At 37.2% G+C, this 21,344-nt stretch overlaps 1 protein-coding gene across 1 annotated transcript in view; it reads right to left on the minus strand.

Annotated features, from left to right (window-relative positions):
- Positions 1 to 15,140, minus strand: part of LOC149169221 (AP-3 complex subunit mu-like) — a 154,869-nt gene extending 139,729 nt beyond the window's left edge. The window contains exon 1 of the mRNA XM_089428612.1: positions 14,997 to 15,140. Coding sequence (XP_089284738.1) covers positions 14,997 to 15,020 — 24 coding nt within the window. The 5' untranslated portion in view covers positions 15,021 to 15,140. The remainder of the gene's footprint in view (positions 1 to 14,996) is intronic.
- Positions 15,141 to 21,344: the final 6,204 nt, after the last annotated feature.

The following is a 21,344-nucleotide window of genomic DNA, read 5'->3' on the forward strand; positions in this document are numbered from 1 at the left end:
CTTTTTAGCAAGTCTACCAGTTATTTAGCCACGAATCTCTCACGCGGGAGATTCAACCTCTACTTCGGGGGACCATCCGTGCCCGCCCTAGGGAGGTTGTTCTACAGGAGTTTCAGGGAGTCAAGGGCAGCAACACACTTTAGTCATCAACGCAGAGAGGGAAGTGTGTATTTCTGGGCAGCCAGAAAACACGTAGAGGGAGTTGAAGACCAGCAGGGGACTCATCGCCTGTTGGGAGATTCGAGAGTTGAGGAAGCAGCACAGTGCAAGCATTTCCACTGGAGTTTGCAGCTAGCTGCGCCAGCAAACTAGCAATTCGCATTTCTGAGCAGAGGGACGCCGCAGAGGCCACCCAACAGAAATTCGTGGTGCTTGGGGGAGCAGTTGATCTTGGCCAAGAGTCATCCGGGTAGTTAGGAGTTGGATAGCAGAGGTAAAACCAGCATTTTGGAGTTTGCAAAGGGATTTGCAAGCAGCTTCCAACAGGTCGAATTTGGCAGCCATAGCTGGGGTGAGGCTCCAAGGGGGTCAAAAAACAGAAGTCAAAACCAGCTAAATTCCCTTCTGGGTTTTTCTAGGTTTTGGCCAAGAAGTACGAAGTCAAAAGCACACAAATTTCTGGGCAGTTTCCGTACACTTTCCAGCCAGTCAAAGTTCAGCAGTGCAATGATTTTTTGGGCAGCGCTGTGCAGATTGGTGCAACAACTGGGCAGCCTTTAGCTCAGCCATTTTCTTACTTGGGTTTGGCCTTGCTTGTCCAATGAGACAAGCCCAGGTGCACCATTCCATTATACATTGTATTTAGCTTGCAGAATCATAATAAAATGGCTCAGAAGTTCTCTATTTCCAGTGTTTCTGGTGATGCTTAATGAATATTTCAATTTTGTATTTTGCTGCATAGAATATCTGTTGTTATCACTTGCATTTCCTATTTAGGAACATTACAGATTAAGAATAATAATCTCCTAATAGTATGCATGGTCTCCTTTGGCAGAGTCTCATTATCAAACACTTGGAATATCAAGAATGACTTTATCATATCAACAACATGTGTTGTTGGCTGGAGTGTTCAAGAGACTTGTCATTGATGTCAATATGGCAATGGCCGAGATGGAAAATATCCTTGAGATGCCTGGTTCCAAATAATGATGTCATAACTCCTATTTGAAGAAGATGTCAAGCCATGAAGATGTCAAGCAACTAATGGAGAAGTCTTGCCCAAACAAGTCCTTGAACTAACTATAATGTTGTTGAGTGCCAATCATGTGCCTTGATTGGTGATCTAGACCTTAGGTGCCAATATACAAGCCTTTGAAGTGGAGGACTATAATTGATGAAATCATACACGTGATAACGTCATACTCTTTAAAGAATGACCACACTTTGACATACTAAGAAGACTACTTTGGTGTCTTTAACAAATTAATGAAGGCTGCACTATGACATATTACTGCACTATCATTGAATACATGATGCTATACCTTCATCATGATGTTGGATACTATCATGGAGACATTATTGGTGCAAAACAATGGGGAAGCCACGTTGTCCTAAAACATTCCTCATACTGTTCCAAATCTTTTACGCACAGAAATTTAAGGACAGTCACAAAGAAAATTAATTTCACTATATTAGAGGCAGAATTCGTTGACAATGCCTACACCATCTTGTAAAGCATAATTTTTCCTTTCCAACGAGCTATTACTCAGCCCGAAACTCCAAGCGGTTTGGGAGAAATGAATTTTTGAAGTTAATTATTAATTCTGAACATGGAGCCAACCTGTGCTAGAGTGTTCAAGAGACTTGTCATTGATGTCAATATGGCAATGGCCGAGATGGAAAATATCCTTGAGATGCCTGGTTCCAAATGATGATGTCATAACTCCTATTTGAAAAAGATGTCAAGCCATGAAGATGTCAAGCAACTAATGGAGAAGTCTTGCCCAAACAAGTCCTTGAACTAACTATAATGTTGTTGAGTGCCAATCATGTGCCTTGATTGGTGATCTAGACCTTAGGTGCCAATATACAAGCCTTTGAAGTGGAGGACTATAATTGATGAAATCATACACGTGATAATGTCATACTCTTTAAAGAATGACCACACTTTGACATACTTAGAAGACTACTTTGGTGTCTTTAACAAATTAATGAAGACTGCACTATGACATATTACTGCACTATCATTGAATACATGATGCTATACCTTCATCATGATGTTGGATACTATCATGGAGACATTATTGGTGCAAAACAATGGAGAAGCCACGTTGTCCTAAAACATTCCTCATACTGTTCCAAATCTTTTACGCACAGAAATTTAAGGACAGTCACAAAGAAAATTAATTTTCACTATATTAGAGGCAGAATTCGTTGACAATGCCTACACCATCTTGTAAAGCATAATTTTTCCTTTCCAACGAGCTATTACTCAGCCCGAAACTCCAAGCGGTTTGGGAGAAATGAATTTTTGAAGTTAATTATTAATTCCTAAGTTACCAGGATTCGGATATGGATTCGGATTCAAATACGGATCTGGATCCGCTTGATTTTTGAAAAGCTAGGATTCGGATACGGCAAGGAAACGACACGTAAGATTAATATAAATATATTTTTATAATAAAAATTTTGATATTAATGTCCAAATTTATTGTGATCACTACCCATCAACAACAATAGAGTTTATATTATTATTATTATTATCCAATTTTAAAGTCATAACCAAGCCATACACCAAATTGGTGTATGAGACCCCCTTGTTTGTGGGACAAGGAACTCACCTCCGTGTAGCGATTTGATTGTTAAGTCTACGAAGGCATACATACTCTACCCCCTCTAGTTTTGAACCTATGACCTCATAGGAGGAAACACATACTCTTAACCATCAAACCCACACAAGTTGAATTGTGTAGATGAATTTCATGAAAAAACATACAATAGTAGCATTAATTATTTTATAAAAATTAAATTATAAACTATAATATATTACAAAACTATTTAAATGATAAATAATAATAATAATTTACTACACACTTTATATGAATTAAATAATAAGCTTATAATATATAAAAGTTTAATATAAAATATAATCTACAAATTTTAAAACTTGTACATAACAAATTTGATATATTTTAAATAATTTTAATTTATAATATATATAGACAATAAAATAACAATTTTTTAATATTTTGAATAATTAATTTATAGTATATATACACAATAAAATTACTTTATAAAATTATAACATTTCTAAACTAATATAAATAAAGTATAACATATTTAAAAAGTTTTAATTAAATTAATGTGAATAAAATATAGCATAGCTATAAAAGAATAATTAAATTAATATAAATAAAATATAGCATATTTATAATTAAATTATGATATTATAACATATTTAATGTATAAACACCATGTATATGCATTTCTGAACTAATATAAATAAAGTATAACATATTTAAAAAGTTTTAATTAAATTAATGTGAATAAAATATAGCATAGCTATAAAAGTATAATTAAAAAAATATAAATAAAATATAACATATTTATAATTAAATTATAATATTATAACATATCTAAAATATAAACACCATGTACCTATACGTTTCCTTTTATAACATTTCTAAACTAATGTGAATAACATATAACAGATTTATAACTATACGGGTTTTTTATAACATTTCTAAACTAATGTCAATAACATATAACAGATTTATAAATTTATAATTAAATTAATGTAAATAATATAACATATTTATAAGTAAATTAATATTATAACATATCCTAAATATAATATGAGTTCAAATGTGCCAAATTGCATATGCCCTGCTGATAAATAAAAAACCCAGTACTGCCAAGTCCGTAGATACCAAAAACAATGATATTAATACCAATCGCATCATTCTGGCCATCTTATTCGCTGCACGTGCACGTATTATCTGAGCTTCCAGCGAGCAGCTATCGGGTTACGGTACAATGCATTACCAAGACATTTTACTCGTTAAAAAATTGTTTTCTAGCGAATCCAAGTGAATCCGGATCCGCATCCGTTTCTGATCCGGGGAACCGCGAATCTAATTCTCAGGGTGGACGGATCCGGTAACATAGATTAATTCTGGACATGGAACAACCTGTGCTAGAGTGTTCAAGAGACTTGTCATTGATGTCAATATGGCAATGGCCGAGATGGAAAATATCCTTGAGATGCCCGGTTCCAAATGATGATGTCATAACTCCTATTTGAAGAAGATGTTAAGCAACTAATGGAGAAGTCTTGCCCAAACAAGTCCTTGAACTAACTATAATGTTGTTGAGTGCCAATCATGTGCCTTGATTGGTGATCTAGACCTTAGGTGCCAATATACAAGCCTTTGAAGTGGAGGACTATAATTGATGAAATCATACACGTGATAATGTCATACTCTTTAAAGAATGACCACACTTTGACATACTTAGAAGACTACTTTGTAGTCTTTAACAAATTAATGAAGGCTGCACTATGACATTTTACTGCACTATCATTGAATACATGATGCTATACCTTCATCATGATGTTGGATACTATCATGGAGACATTATTGGTGCAAAACAATGGAGAAGCCACGTTTTCCTAAAACATTCCTCATACTGTTCCAAATCTTTTACGCACAGAAATTTAAGAACAGTCACAAAGAAAATTAATTTTCACTATATTAGAGGCAGAATTCGTTGACAATGCCTACACCATCTTGTAAAGCATAATTTTTCCTTTCCAATGAGCTATTACTCAGCCCGAAACTCCAAGCGGTTTGGGAGAAATAAATTTTTGAAGTTAATTATTAATTCTGGACATGGAGCCAACCTGTGCTAGAGTCCTCATGTCGGCTTCCCTATAGAGACATGCCTATTCATTTAGCATGACAGAAACCCTATATATTATGCCTCCAACTTCATTCTTTCATCATCTGTTCGGTCATCCAAAAGGACAGAGAAGGAGGATCAGTTCACATCTCATGAACTAAAGGACTGTTCTAGCCACCTTATGACATGACTACAGATTAAGTGGATTGCAGACTGTGGAAGAAAACGTAGACTTTTTTTGCAGTTTGGTCTGAGGAATATGGGTCAGATCTGCGGACTGTTGAGTGGTGAATAATTGCAGCAGCTTCGGAACAGAGGGTGGGATCTTCTTGTGGTAACTTTGGATTAATATTCGGTACAGCAACCTTTGTCTTGTGGCTCGGAGCCTCTCTTCAGACAGGTATAGTATCGTTTACAGTCAATATCTTGCCTCAATACCTCTTGGTGAGGACTGTGTATCATCACTTTGATCAGACTCTTGGTCAGTAGCTCGGACATTCCATTGGTACAGCAAGTCTAGTGGTGGAATTAATTGAAGTCAAGCACATGTGAAGTCAAAGATATTCAAAGGTTGAAGATATGGCACCTCTATGATTGGACAGCTGATAAGGATGATGCAAGGTGATTAAGTTTGCAACAGTGATAGACTTGACAAACAAATCGGTGAAGTATATACTTGTTACCAGTGTTGCGAAAATCGTTATCGGGAGTAAATCGGCAAGGGGAAAAAATCAGAAAAAAAAAAAAAAAAAATCAGCAAAAAATTATAAAAATTATATTAAAAAAAATTAAAAAATCAAGATTTTTTCCCAAAAAATCGCGATTTTTTCAAAATGAAAAAATTACTGAATTAATCGCGCGATATTATCGGGAAAATGAAAAATCGTGATTTTTTGATGTTATCGCGATAAAATCGCGATTTTCGAAACACTACTTGTTACAGATTTGTTGCCTGCCTTACGGAGTGACAATACTTTGAGTTGTTGCAGAGTTGGTGCAGAATTGGTGAGCTGTGGTGAAGAAGTGTCGGTGAAGTACTGATGACATGTGGTGCAAGAACATTGGTGCAGAATTGATGAAGAAGTGTGGTGCAAAATAGATGGTGCAGTATGGTGTATAAATCCTTGTGTAGAAGTATTGGAACAATTTGAACAGTGGTCTGGTGCAGTGTGGTGCAAGGACATTTGTAAAGAAGAATTGTCACAATCTAGTGTTAAAGTCTTGGTGCAGCAGTGGTCCAGTAGTCTTGAGATAATCTGGTGTTGAAATATTGGTGCAGTGCAAAAGTCATGGTGCAAACTTTGGTGCAGACCTTTGGAGGTAACTTGAAGTAATCTTTGGGACTAACCTTGGACCAGATTTGAAGAAGGTGCAGAACTATTATTAGAGCTGGTGCAGAACTTGGTGCAGTTCATTGAAGACACATTGAAGTGTTGTATTGAAAATCATAATGCAATGTTGATGTCATGATGAGGTAACTTCAAGAGATTGATTGGGTATTATGAAGAACAGTGGTGACACTTTCTGTATGACAAGGTTGTCATTGATGAGGTGACGTGGAGACTAAGTGAAGGGATAACTGAGAACAATGGTCTGGTGCAGTGTGGTGCAAGGACATTTGTAAAGAAGAATTGTCACAATTTAGTGCTAAAGTCTTGGTGCAACAGTGGTCCAGTAGTCTTGAGATAATTTGGTGTTGAAATATTGGTGCAGTGCAAAAGTCATGGTGCAAACTTTGGTGCAGACCTTTGGAGGTAACTTGAAGTAATCTTTGGGACTAACCTTGGACCAGATTTGAAGAAGGTGCAGAACTATTATTAGAGATGGTGCAGAACTTGGTGCAATTCATTGAAGATAGATTGAAGTGTTTTATTGAAGATCATAATGCAATGCTGAAGTCCTGATGAGGTAACTTGAAGAGATTGATTGGGTATTATGAAGAACAATGGTGACATTTTCTGTATGACAAGGTTGTCATTGATGACGTGACATGGGGACTAAGTGAAGGGATAACTAAAGATTAACAGGGTTCGGTGAAAAAGACTTTGTGAGTCATGAAACCAAACATATCTTGACAAAGCGAAGCTATAGGATTGGTGTCCTTGGAGTTGGTGCTCCTAAACTCAAGGTTGGTGCCTTAGATAGGATACGGTTAGAGCCCTAGAGGATCAAAGTCCTCAAGAAACCAGGCCGGAGCCTGAACCAGATATAGGGTTAGAGCCCTTGGGGTTGATGCCTCAAAATTGACAAGGTTGGAGCCTTGGAAGTCCAAGTTGGTGCTTGGCAAATACGAGTTGGAGCTTGGGAGAATGAAGATCAGCATCTTCATCTAGGGTTGGAGCCCTACATATATTGTACTTGATTTATTGAAGAAATTAATAAAAGCATTTATTCTTATTGTTGTTCATTTTGATAAGTGATCTAATTGGTAAAAGTAACAATTGAAAAGGAATACTGATTCCCACCCCCTCTCAGTATTTCCAACAGTAACTTCTTCGATAACATATCCCATTACATTTTGACCTGTTGTCCTTACAGAGTACAAATTCACTAGCTTGCCATACATTTCCTTGGAAGTCTTCGGGTTTGCCACAAATGGAACAAGAGAATCCTTGATTGATTCCAATATGATCCTTTGAGCTCTTACTTCCCCTTTCTTGTATCTTGCTAGTTCTTGTGTCTTGTCTTTTTAAGGTTCCGTAACTTCTCTGATAACATATCCCATTACATTTTGCTCAGTGAGTATCAAGTCAATCCTTTTCTTCCATGCTAGATAGTTTGAAGCCCCAATGAGCTTATTGCTCTCTTTGCAGAAAGAACCTACATGACTTGAAAATTTAGCTATTATGAGATAGTGTGATACTTACTTGAATAATATCTCCAACCTTCTTGATGTCTTCAAGATCTTTGGAGAGTTCTTGATGATGCCCTTAAAAGATGTTCCCTAGGATTCCTCCAACAACAGCTTCCAAGATTGATGTCAATAGACTTCCTTTTTGCAAGATCAATACCCTCCTTCTGAGATGGATGTAGACTTGATCTTCTTCAATGTAGAAACCCTAGATTAGAAGGGTCTTCTATAAACGAGCCTTTAACCAGATCCCTTCAAGAGACAATCCTCTTCTTTTAGGACTTGAGAGCTTCCTATCCCTTGATCAACACTTCTAATTAGCGTCCTTCCAGCTGCCTTCCTTGCTCACTTTAGCTCTAATACCATGTTAGAAAATGTAAAGTGGCAGCTTATTAAACTTATTTTCATTGACCTTGATAGTTTCTTATGAATCTTAGTTATCTTCTTTATGTTATTTTAGTTAGATTTGTTCATCAAACAATATGAAGAAGCAATAACAACAAAAGAGGACACAGACGTAGGCTCTCAGCCAGGGAAAAACGCCTTGAAGGGGAAAACCCAAAAACTCTTCTCTTCTTAGAATCTACTTCAAATGAGATACAAATACCCAATCCCTAGACCAAGTCCTTCTCCCAGTGCCAAGTCGGCCCTTCCTCAAATCCTTCTTGAATCTACACCAACCTACTACACATCGCAACTTCAATCTTCCAGCTACAACACTGCTACTCGATTTGCAACTTCGGCTCTGCAGCTCCTGAAGAAACCTTAATTTGACCTCCTTTCGGAACCTTCCAAGAGCAAGACAGCTCTTCCTAATGTCAACGAGGTCTAGACACAGTTTCCTTCCTTCTAGCTACCTGTTTCTGTACTTCGTCCTACTGCAACTCGGCCCTGTAACTTCGGTCTCTTCCTACAACCCAGAAATCCTAGAATTTTGCACGTGAGAGTGTTATGTAAAAAAATTAGTTAGTATTTAATTTTAGGTTTATTATTTAATTTTAGGTTAAATTAGACGAAAGGGCACGATCATAAGATCATGCCCTTTCCCCAAACGGTGCTCATAGCAATATATAAGCTAGGAAACCCCAATGTAAACAATCATCTTCTGTCAATTAATTATTAATAAATATATATATATATATATATATATATATTATATATATATATATATATATATATTTTTCTGCGCATCTAGAAGTTTTCACTTCATTGGTATCAAAGCGGTTCGGTTCTGTTAGATGATCCAAAAATACAATTTTATCATAGGTTATAAAATTAGAATAAAATAATTATTAATTTAAGATATTAAATTAATAATTATTATTCTAGAATGTTTAATTATTTAATGGAGACTTTTAGAATTAGCATATTGTTGTAACTAGATATGACTCTCCAAATGTGTCGTATCTTAGGCTCTATTTTAGGAGATTAGTTAGCTAGTTGGTTTGAATAACATTTATTGTAAATGGACACTTGTTATTTAATAAGTGATCCATAATTAGAGGTAGTTAGGACATGGAGCTTATAAATAGCTCATTGCAAGAGTGTTTGTGTGGTTCAGGTGTAAACTCTTGCAAAATCAATTATGTAATTTTTTTTTATCTGATTAATAAAATTACGTGTCTGAGGACACTTCTGCCATTATTGTGGTATCAAAGCTCTGTTAGACTTGTGTGAGGTTGCATCGAGGTTGCATCCAAAGTCGTGAGCCTACAAGTTATTTGTAAGGCGGTTGTTGTAGCGTGAGCGTGAACTTGTAACAAAAAGGCCAAAACCGTCGAGGGGCAAGAAGACGGATGCATCTGAGACGATCTCGATAGATCTATGTCATCAGGTCGTGTTGGTAGCGTGGATTACATATTTGATTTGTTTGCATATTACAGTTTTGGTTTATTGATAGCTAAATTATATGATGAGATAGTGATGTCTCTAATTCGCTAAAGTCAAAGAAAAAGTCTCAAATTGCCTATTCAAATGAGAGTAATATGATCAGCCAAGTTCATCATGGCCTCTTAATGAAATATGATTGCAAAGCGATGTGCAGAGATGATAAGCGAGGTGCATGTCCTGATAGATGGATTCATTCCGATATGAATTTTTATAACATAATAAACATGACTTTCTGATCCACCGCATTGCAACATCCGCTTATCCCTGGTCGGCATCGTTTATGGTTGAGACTAGGACGGTATCTGATCGTCTTTGAGCCCCCAACTTTCGTTCTTGATTAATGAAAACATCCTTGGCAAATGCTTTCGCAGTGGTCCATTGTTCATAAATCCAAGAATTTCACCTCTGACAATGAAATATGAATGCCCCCGACAGTCCCTATTAATCATTACTCCGGTCTCGAAGGCCAACACAATAGGACCAGATCCTATCACGTTATTCCATGCTAATGTATTCAGGCTGTCCATCCACTGACTCCGCTATCCCCTCATTCCAGCTGCATCCCAAACCTCGTGTCCCCTTCGTTGAAATATTCATCCTATAACCCACGCATATCCACCTCCCTATCCACGCACTTCCCGCCTTACAAAATCCTTCATCTTTCTTGCGTGGGCTCTGCGAATATGCTAAAACCCATCCTTCAGATTTTCTTGACACCCTTTGGATACTTGACAAATTTCCTTCACAAAAGTATGCTAAGATAGCACCCAAATGAACTCCAACGAATGAGATAAATGCGATGCAAAAACTCAGAAGAGTTTTACAGCCTCAACAAAAGTGACTGACCTTTTCAAAAACCAATTTCCTTCGTAAAAAAGATAAGGTCCAGCAAATCAATTGCACAAGGTCACACGACCTCCTTCCATCCCGCAGGTTACCCGCTAACCATACACCGCACACCGTAGTTCCATCGTTAAAACTATTGACCGTCCAAATCCGTAGTTCCAGCGTTAAATCTGCTGTGATTCCGCTCGAAGGCTCTTCTGAAACAGTCAAACGGAGGTGACCCATCAGTTAGACGTGACTATTCATGATAGTAATATATAATATATATATTATATACAATATATATTTATATCATTAATTTATATATAACATTAATTTATATATATAATATATATTTCATCAAATTGTATATAACGATTAATTTTTATATATATATTATATAATATAATTATATATATGTGTGTGTGTGTGTGTGTATAAGTTATATATATTACATAACTTAATCTAATTATAAGTTATATATATATATATATATATATATATATATATATATATAACGTCAGTTTAATTAATTAATTTTTTTAATTAATTAATTTAAACAAAATAAAATAAAAATAAATAAATTTAAGCTGGCAGATAAATACATGCCCCCACAAACTCGCTCAATGTCGACAATGACAATGGCGGATTTCCAAAAAAAATTGGTTAACACGGAGCATAAGATAAATAACAACAACGATGAGGTCAATAAAAGATTAGATGAATTCCAGATCAAGCTTGAGGGGCAGGCTGATGAAATCAAAAGTCTTCAGGATACGACAAATCGAATAGAAATAAAGATGGAAAATCACCGTGTCCAAACAGAAGTAGATCTCAAAGAGACCTTAACATTACTGAAACTTCTGTGTAAAAAGATGAATTATACACCCGCACAACTACTACAAGAAAATCAAGAGCACAACTCATCAGATTCAACGAAATCAACAGACTTTCATGAAAAAGTTGAATCCCCAAAAAAATCAATGACACCCCACCAAGAAATGAGTAACGTGACTCTTACAAACAAGCAACTCTGGGATACCTTTACCAATCAACACCCCTTTTTCGCTCAACCATTAGCGACATACCAGCGAAGGGCAAAAGTCAAGATGCCTAAATTCGATGGAAACGAAAAAAACAATGTTGCATGGATAAATAAAGCAAAAGAATACTTTGAGATATATGACATCAATGATGATGACGAAAAGCTCAGACACGCATCCATGAAAATGGAAGGGGAAGCATATAATTGGTATATGTGGTGGAAAAAGACAACACACGTCATTAGTTGGAGAAAATTTAAGGATGCATTCTTTAAAAGATTCCAAGGTGTAAAGGAAGAAGAGTTCTTTTCAAAACTCATCAAATTACGACAAAAAGGAAGTGTGGACGAATACACTCAAGAATGGGAGACCTTAATAACACGAGTACCTGGGTTATCAAAATCTCGTCTAATTCAGTCATACGTCTCAGGACTCAAAACCCATTTACAAGTAGAACTTGAGATGCATGACATTACATCAATAGAAGTAGCAAGACGAAAAGCAAAAACAGCCGAAAAAAAATTAGAACCAATATTTTGGTCAAAAGCGGAAAAAACATATTCAAGACAAAGAATACCCCAGTATGTGGACTCAAATAATACAAGATATGTTCCATCACATCGTCGTGAAGATGAAAAATCTAATGTGGAAATGCAAAGGATAAAAGAGGGCAAATGCAAACGTTGTGGTGAGAAGTGGGACCCCAAACATAGATGTGCTAAAGGAAAAGAACCAAAGAACCTATACCATTGTGAAGCAATCAATGATTCAAACAGTGAAGATTCTGACATAGAAGAAACAGAAGATGCCCCACAATTCTCACCAGAATTAGATGACGGAAGTATCCCGCAAGTGTCATTATCAGCTATGACAGGTATATCACAACCTCAGACCTTAAAGTTAAAAGGACACATAAAGAAGAACAACGTAGTGGTTCTCATCGACTCTGGTGGCACACACAATTTTTTAGATGCAACCATGGCAAAGAGACTCAATATTTTTTCATTTCCCTTACCAAACATGAAAGTGATGGTAGTTAACGGTAAGAAGATTGAAAAGGTGGGGAAATGCCATAAGGTCAAATTGCAGATTCAAGACTTTAATTTAGAGTCTCCATTCTTCACGGTACCGTTAGGAGGAGTAGATGTAGTCTTAGGTATCCAATGGCTACGAACTTTAGGTACTTATGCCGCCAACCATCAAGTACAATTTATAAAATTCAAATGGGGAGGTCAGAAGTACAAATTACATGGATTCCAAGCACCAAAGAATCAAATTGTATCATCATCTCAAATGATGAAGATGATTCGAAAAGGAGCACCCGCTTATGTAGTACAATGTCACCAATTAGAAATGTTATCTGCAAATATGACCAGTGAAGAGTCACTAGAGATACAAGATCTAATTCGGAAGCATGAAAAAGTATTTCAAGACCTACTTATGAAGATGCCGCCTAATAGGGAAATTGAGCATACAATAGAAGTCAAGGCAGGGTCAGACCCCGTCAACATCAAGCCATACCGATATCCACATCACCAAAAAACGGAAATTGAGAGATTAATCCAAGACCTTTTAAAGTGTGGGACCTTGATCATCTTGGAATATCTGATCAAGTGGAAGGACTTACCCGAAGAAGACGCTTCTTGGGAGAATGAAGCATTTTGTCAACAACATCCGTCATTACGTATGCTTTGAGGACAAAGCATTCTTTCGAGAGGAAGGCAATGTTATGTAAAAAAATTAGTTAGTATTTAATTTTAGGTTTATTATTTAATTTTAGGTTAAATTAGACGAAAGGGCACAATCATAAGATCATGCCCTTTCCCCAAAGGGTGCCCATGGCGATATATAAGCCAGGAAACCCCAATGTAAACAATCATCTTCTGTCAATTAATTATTAATATATATATATATATATATATATATATTTCTGTGCATCTAGAAGTTTTCACTTCAGTGAGAGAGATAGAGCCCAAAAAAAAGATATTTTTGCCTCCCAGCTTCTTCCAGACCTTCACTCTCCTTTTCCGCTCCTTCCTAGCTACAGATCAAACTATTTCTTGATGATTGAAATTGTTAATGAGTGCGTCTCCAAATGAAATTGAACTACTCTTTCTATAGCCTTCTCAAGGGGTCAAATTCCCTCCTTTTAAGCTGACTTGACGATCCCAGGGTCGACTTGTACTCTTGGAGATTCTGGACTTTCTGGACTCAAAAATAGTTCTTTTTACAATACAAATTGCCCGGAAGGGTCTTATAAACATGATGTTGACTCCATTGACTCATGACAATAAATCCTAAGACCTAGCAAACCCTCAAAGTAGCAAGAACATGCTTTTACCTAGAAGACCATCAATAATGAGCATGAAACCCATGCTTTAATAATAATAATTTTTCTTTCTTCTTTTCTTGTTTGTTACATACGATGCATATTGAAATGAGTACAACAATTATTAAGACCGAAACTAGTTACATTTATCAACAGTTACGATCAGTTTAAGCAAAAAGTCATAAAATCCCAGCCATCGCTGACAAATCTAATGTTAATGACCCTCGATATCAGACACAGAAGAGACTCGCAAGGCTGGAAGATCCCATTGGCATTCTCGTCCTATTAGAGATATGCAAGGTGTCCTATTAGAGATTCCATTGGCTTTCTTGTCCACTTGATTGCCATAATCATTTCTATTACAATTCGATGTACTTTAGTGATTAGCAGTGGACATTAAAATATTTTTCTATCAAATTACTGAAAACCCCTCTTAGCCATTTATTTTCAAGATTTTCAGACATTGTATAAGTGTATGTGACTCGTGAGAGAAGGTAAGAGAAAATTTGAGCAAGCATTGATAAATAATCAAAAGTAGGAAATAGACATCTACTTGCATTTTAACTAACACGAGAGGGATGGGATTAATGTTCATCAAGATCTAGCATTGCACAACCAACCTGGAAAATTTCAAAGTTGAAATAGCACATAAACTGAAGCATATCAAACAAGAACAAGGCAATACATTTCACTCTTAATGTTACATCAGCCACTGAAAAGCAACTAAATATCATCATCAAGTATGAATTCAGTCAAGAATTGATTCAGATTAATATATCTCTATACTTTAAATTGCAACATATGTCTATTAGTTAGAAGAAATCTATGAACAATATATATATATATGTGTGTGTGTGTGTGTGTGTGTCCCACACTCATATGTCAGCTAAATCAACTCATAGAAGTACACTTGTACTAAAACAAATCCACAGTTTAAAATGAAGTCCAGCAAATTATTGACAGCATATTACAACATTTTCATCTCATATAAATAAAATGTGTGCAATTTTACTAAAAACAATTACATAATGCCAAGTGACAAATTCAGCAAACATTTAGTGAGAAGAATTTGAATGAAAAACTCTAATGGATATGTTGTGCTTTAACATATTCTTTGTATCAAGTACCAGGGTAGCAACCGTACCCAATCCATATATGTGCCCATTAAATAAAGGTGTATGTAACTGTGGAAATACCTAAAAACAAAATAGGCACTCACCTCAATGCCCAAGAGAGGAGGCATTTCATATTGTGTACAAGCTAAAAATGTGATTCCTTCACGCACGATATGCAAGAGGTAGTGTGTTGGTGAAGCAATCACTGAAGGGACCTACAAATAAATGATGTCAACCGGCAAAAGACAGAAAATGAAACATAAGGGTAACAATAGCATAACCAAATGAATTGTTAGATTGATGTAACTCTTTGTTCCACAAAGAACATATGATGTATTTCTTTAAAAAAAAAACAGAGTACTGTAGTTCAAAGTTCCCTTAGTATAGATATGATAAGAGAAGATAATTGTATTAATGTAGACAAATGACCAAACAACATAACTCAACAGGACAGTAGGAGTACCAAGGCAACTCCTATAAGCTAAAAGATAAAGCAGTTAAGAAATAAAAGAAGAGAAACTACTGAATGAAAATTCAAAAAAGAAATCAAAAGCATAGTCTCACAACAACCTGATGAGGACTACTCATCGTTGGAAGATGGTGCAATGTGAACAGGGGAAGAGGGAGCTCTTACAACTGCTTTAGAAATAGAGGTAGAAAAAAATAAGGAAGAGGATAAATACGTTCATGTTGTACTATCAACCATGTACGAGCCAACACATTGCATAAGCATATCCTCAAGGGAGAATCCAAGGATGAGAGGGATGGGCTGTGATGCCCTAAGAGGGACTCAAGAGCAATCCACAAAGAAACTCCTAACAATCAACGCCACCCAAAAGAACATGGTGACGATAAACCAGTGCTTTGAACCAGAGAGGAGTAACTAAACCATATTGAGAACTGAGATGAACCCTATGTTGAGATAGATAACTAAAGCCCTCAAAAGTTTTGTGGGGATAGGCCTACCTGTCAAGAATCAAGCACTAGTCCATTATCTCACTGATCTACTGTGAAAAGTGTTGAGTTTTTGCTCGCTATTTACTGCCACCAACAGTGAAGATAAAAAGAAAGAAAGAAGTGATCCATCTGACGTGGCCCACACAGAGAGGTCCTTGTAATATCCAGGATTTGTTACGTTTCAACTTCCGCATGAAAAAAGTCATGCATCTCTAGTCTAGGTAGAGGAAGAATGTATTGTGTGAACCCCTCAAGTTCCCATAGAGGCAAATGGAACAGCACACTAATATCATAATAAGTGGAACATCTAAAGATGAGGTGTTCCACCAACTCAATCTCCTACATGTGAATAGCTACAATAATAGCTAGGAGCATATAATATGTGTATTTAAAGATGGGTCGTTACAATCATCACCTACATGTTAGTATAAATAAAAGAGGATTTGAAGTCATTTGGAACTCATCCTCTTCATGTGTGATCTCCTCTCCACGTCTTGGGTTTTTGGAGAAGGAAAAACACATAGAGGATACGTTGGCCTATGTGCAAATAATGCCCTAGATCTTAAACGCAGAAGCAACACGCAGCAAGAAGAAGGGTCTATCCACAGCCGCAGTTAAAGGATATTTTACCATACTCTAAACGCTGATACTAATATGCTGTCCACACAGTTCACGAAGGGTAACCACAGATATGAAGGTAGCCGCAGTAATATGAAGGTAGCCGCTGTAATATAAACGCAGTGATGAACTACAGCCCTAGCTGCAGTGACCGTAGTGAAGCCCTAGCTGCTGTAGCCGCAGTGAGGAAACCTCAAACCTAGCCGCTGTAGCCTAATACGTTGGTCACTGATCCGCAGCAATGAAGACTCCTCACACGCATGCTCTAATCTGCTCCGTTGTCACACGGAAGAAGCCGCAGTGATATAGGATAGCCGCAGTCATCAAGGAAACGCTGTCCAGAAGCCCTAATGAACGCAGTCAAGAGAGCACCCATAATATGAAACGCATAGTTATGGAAACCCACGCAGTTCATACGCTGTCCAGAAGGAATGCAGGTCAATAACAGTGATACGTTGTGTATGAGTTCATATACACGCTGGAGTGATACGCTGTGTATGAGTTATACGCTATGCTGGTTAATGGACAGTGATACGCTGGGTATGAAGGCTCATATACGCTGGTAAATCCGCAGCAAATATACGCTGGCAAATGAGCAGACAATCGATACGCTGGACCTTATCCACATCATCTATACGCTGTTCAATAAAGACCTTACCACGCAGTCTCTACACGTTAAGCAGACAATCGATACACTGTTCTATGATGGAAACTCATACGCTGTTATGTATATGTAGAAAACTCAACGCTGTTATGTATACGCATGTCATGTATACAACACAGTCATGGCAATACACTGCTATGTATATGCTGAGACTGATATATAACGCATCCGCTGCAAATGAACATATATACGCATATGGTAGTATGAGCAACATGATGTATATGGGCAGTATGAGCAGCATGGGCAGTACAAGCAGCATGAAGTTTGATATTAATCATGGGCAGCATGGGCAGCATGAAGCTTGACATGATGAATGGGCAGCATGAAGCATAATGATCATGGGCAGCATGATAGATAAGATCATGGGCAGCATGATGAATGGGCAGCATGATGCATGGGCAGCATGAAGCATAATGATCATGGGCAGCATGATAGATAAAATCATGGGCAGCATGATGGAGCTACACGGTAAGGTGCAGCAAATAGACGAAAGGCAGCACTACGATAGGTGAAGCCATCACCTTGGAGAATCAGTTGAAGCAGAATGTCTTCAACTGATCTCATCGTCATAGGAGATGATCTATGCTCAGATCTAGACAAGTCAAAGTGTTGACTTCTGTTGTAAATGTACTATCTTTCTCTCTCTCTTTCTCTGCTAAACTCAGAACATAAAAGAAGAATTGATCAAGGGTTTCCCCACACATTGTGGGGTTTGTCCCTGGCTTGTGCCACATCTTGTGTCCTCTTATCTTGGCTTGTCTTCTGGTATTTATATTTATGTTCTATCTACAGTTTATCTTAATGCTAATGTGATTGCTAACTGCGAAAATTTAAATAAATTGCTCTAGCATAGAACATACCTAAAATTAACAAATCGCTTGGGACTTGTTACTGCTTCAAAATGCAAAGTACAAATCAAACTTTCAGAAGCATTATGGACAGCAACATCGCACCAAGACATGTGAATTTTGATAGCTTGGATTTACCTTTTCATTCACATAGTGAAGTGGTGTTTGTGCGTTTGAGTTCTGTTTAATGGCTGAGCTCACATATTTGGATGCAATGTTGGAAATCTAACCGAGATTCACATTTTGGACTTTGGACCCTCATCTCAATATTTTTATGCATATTGTTTTATTGGAGTGTGTCTAGGGAGGATTTCATAATATTCAAGGCATACACCATATATTTGGAGATATATCACATTATTGATGGAGGATGCCTTGAACTACAAGGGGACACATGGTATTTAAGCCCCGTCTACAAGATCAAGCACATATCTCTAGGAGAAGTGCCCATCATACAAGGACGGCACATGGTGCATCATGATTACATTCATTGATTGAAAAGCAATAAATATTTCATCCTAGCTTTTACACACATGTTTTGGGTGCACTATCTTGGAGGTAGAGAATTCGTTATTTTACTAACCACTTTTGCATATATGCCAAGAAAGGTGATTGTTTCGAGAAGTGCACCAGTTTTCTTGGATTTTCATTTGCTAAATTTGGGTGAAGAGATTGGTAGAAGACACTTTCTTGGAGAGTGCGCATTACGGAATAAGGACATGCGGCACCTAGATTTCTCTTTCAAAAGTCAAAGGTACATTGAATAATGAGCACCCTTTATTTAAGGTTGTTTTGGTTCCACCTTCCATGCTTATTCAAGGACATAAGCATATTTGGGGGAACACTCATAGTTGACGATACTCAGAAGCATTTCCCAATTCACGTCCAGCAGCACTACCACATAACTTCTTAAAGTTAAGTTCCATTGGAGTAGTCATAGGCTTGCAATCCACCAGGACACATTGGATCTTATGCAAGATTATAGATGGTTTCCATTTGGGTTTGGTCTCCCTATATGGGATCCTAACCCCCAGAGGTCCACATTGGCACATGTAGGGTGTGCATAGAGAGCCATGGGCCTCCATAGTAGCAGACAACACTCAGAGACTACTAGCGATCCACTTTTGGGATGATGGTTCTTGGTACATTATGCCCGGCAGGGCCACACAAGAGCCCCACACTCTTGGCAGGTTTCCTAGGACACGATGTCATGGCAGCATTCATTCCACCACTTTGACCCTTGCAGAGGATCTACACGCATCTCTGATTCTTATAGAGACCCATGGGGTCATTTATGTGCCCTCAGACCCACTAGGAGCACCACAGGTCTACTACTTGGAGAACAAGGGGCCGCCCCCTTGTCCATCATATTTCGAGGAATTTATTCCTCAATATGGCACTTCTGGATATTATTATGCCTTTGGAGGGCCCCATCACATGTACATATTATTATTTGGTCCTTTGTGAGGCTTATTTTTACACTTGTGAGCTAGTTTGGTGGGCTTGTCACCAATAGGGGTTTTATTTGCACATTACTTTGTCATTAGGGGCTAATGTAGGCCCATAGGCTAATTCGAACTCCTTAGGAGGCTATAAATTGATGTTAGATACATTCATTTGGATCATCACTTGACTTAGGATCTCTCTAATCATAGAGAATTTCGCACTTTTGCCTTGCTGGAGAGTTTTTAGAGATGGATGAATTTTGATGTATGGATTTGGGTTATTTCTCGTCTTGGAGCTTTATTGAACAAATGAAATGTTGGTTGCTGTAATGACCCACCTATAGCTATAAATAAAATACAAGTATTAGCATACATACGAGACCTCCATATGATAGCTATGTATGCATGGACCTGTATGTAACGCACTATATATATGATAAACCCTCAAACGAACAGAAAATGTTAGTTTTTAATGTTAAATTTTAATTTGTAAATTAAATTTATGAAATTAATTAATTAAAATTATAAATTAAATTAATTCATTAAAATAATAAATAAACTTTATCAAATCAAATTTACATATTCAAATAAAATCACCAAATCAAATAAGATTTTGTTTTATAAAATTAACACGTATCAAATTAGGATACAGAGATGGAGGGAGGTGGTGAACAAAGACTTAAAAGAAGGAAGGTTATCTTGAGAGAAGGGGGCAAAAAAAAGGATTAGAGGGCGGTTGGAGGAAGTACAGTTGAGAGGAGGAAAAGTTGTAATACGAAGTTATCGATAGTAAGGACTGAGCCTTGTTTGTTTTGAAGTTTTTGGGCATGGGGGAAACAGATTGCAGCAATTGGGAAGCATTCTGGACTGAGTACCTAGGTTGTACTCAGTTTGGCTGGGAGTTTATGGTCTTTTGGTAACGGGAGTGAGAGATGGAGCAATTCTGAAGCCTCTTCATCCACAGGAACCCAGGTAGGTACTTCTCATCAAATCAATTAATTTGATATATGAATTTTGGTATAATTTAAAGCAAGTTCATGAAGATTTCATATTCTGTTTAGAGTAAATAGTTGTTTAAATTATTTAGAGCATTACATTTTGGTAGCAGAGCCATGTTCAAACTCTCGGGTCTGTTAAGTCTGTTAAGATAAGGTTGCCTGATCTACAAACAAAGAACAAAGAGCCAAAAGTCTGTGACAATATATCATGGAAAAGCAGTTCACTCGAAAAACATAAAGCCTTCCATCACAAACATAATGAACTCTGTCTAAAGAAGAGTGCCTCTTTAATCAAGTTATCTAAAATTTGAATAACTATTCCATTGACGGCCTTCCCTCGTCAGTGACGTTCCTTCCTCTTCTTTGAAGATCGTTCAGTTGTATCCTTCTTGTCTGATTCAGATAACTTTACCCTCTTCAAGCTTTCCTGTGACACCTTAATTCCTTGATCCCTCATTTCTTCCACATACTTCAGTGCTTTTGCTCGCTTGCCACCGTCACAGAGGGTATTTATAAAAGTGTTGACAGACTCCATGCTAGGGAAAACACCCTTGTTGCTCATGTGTCTCCAAACCATTGAGGCTATATTTAGATCTTTCACGACTAAGACCATTGTAAAACTATCGCTATCTGGATCATGCTCATTTCTAGTCATCTCGCGAAATACGTTGGCAGCTTCCTCCATTTGTCGTGCCTTCATAAAGGTTTCGAAAATAGTATTGTAAGTCACAAAATCAGGAAACGCACCATTAAACACCATTCCATCGAAAAGATGGTAGCAATTGTCCATTCTACCAGCATAGCAATATGCACTTATCATTGAATATGCCCACACCACATCATGGTTTCAAAAACCATGCCCACTTCATCTGCTCTGTTCTAGAGACAAAGGGCATGAACAACAGTGCTAAAAAAAAAAAAC

This window comes from Pinus tabuliformis, chromosome 4_2 (assembly GCF_031772625.1).
Source record: "Pinus tabuliformis cultivar Carrire ecotype Pingquan chromosome 4_2, CPIR1, whole genome shotgun sequence".
In the NCBI taxonomy this organism is placed as follows: Eukaryota; Viridiplantae; Streptophyta; class Pinopsida; order Pinales; family Pinaceae; genus Pinus; species Pinus tabuliformis.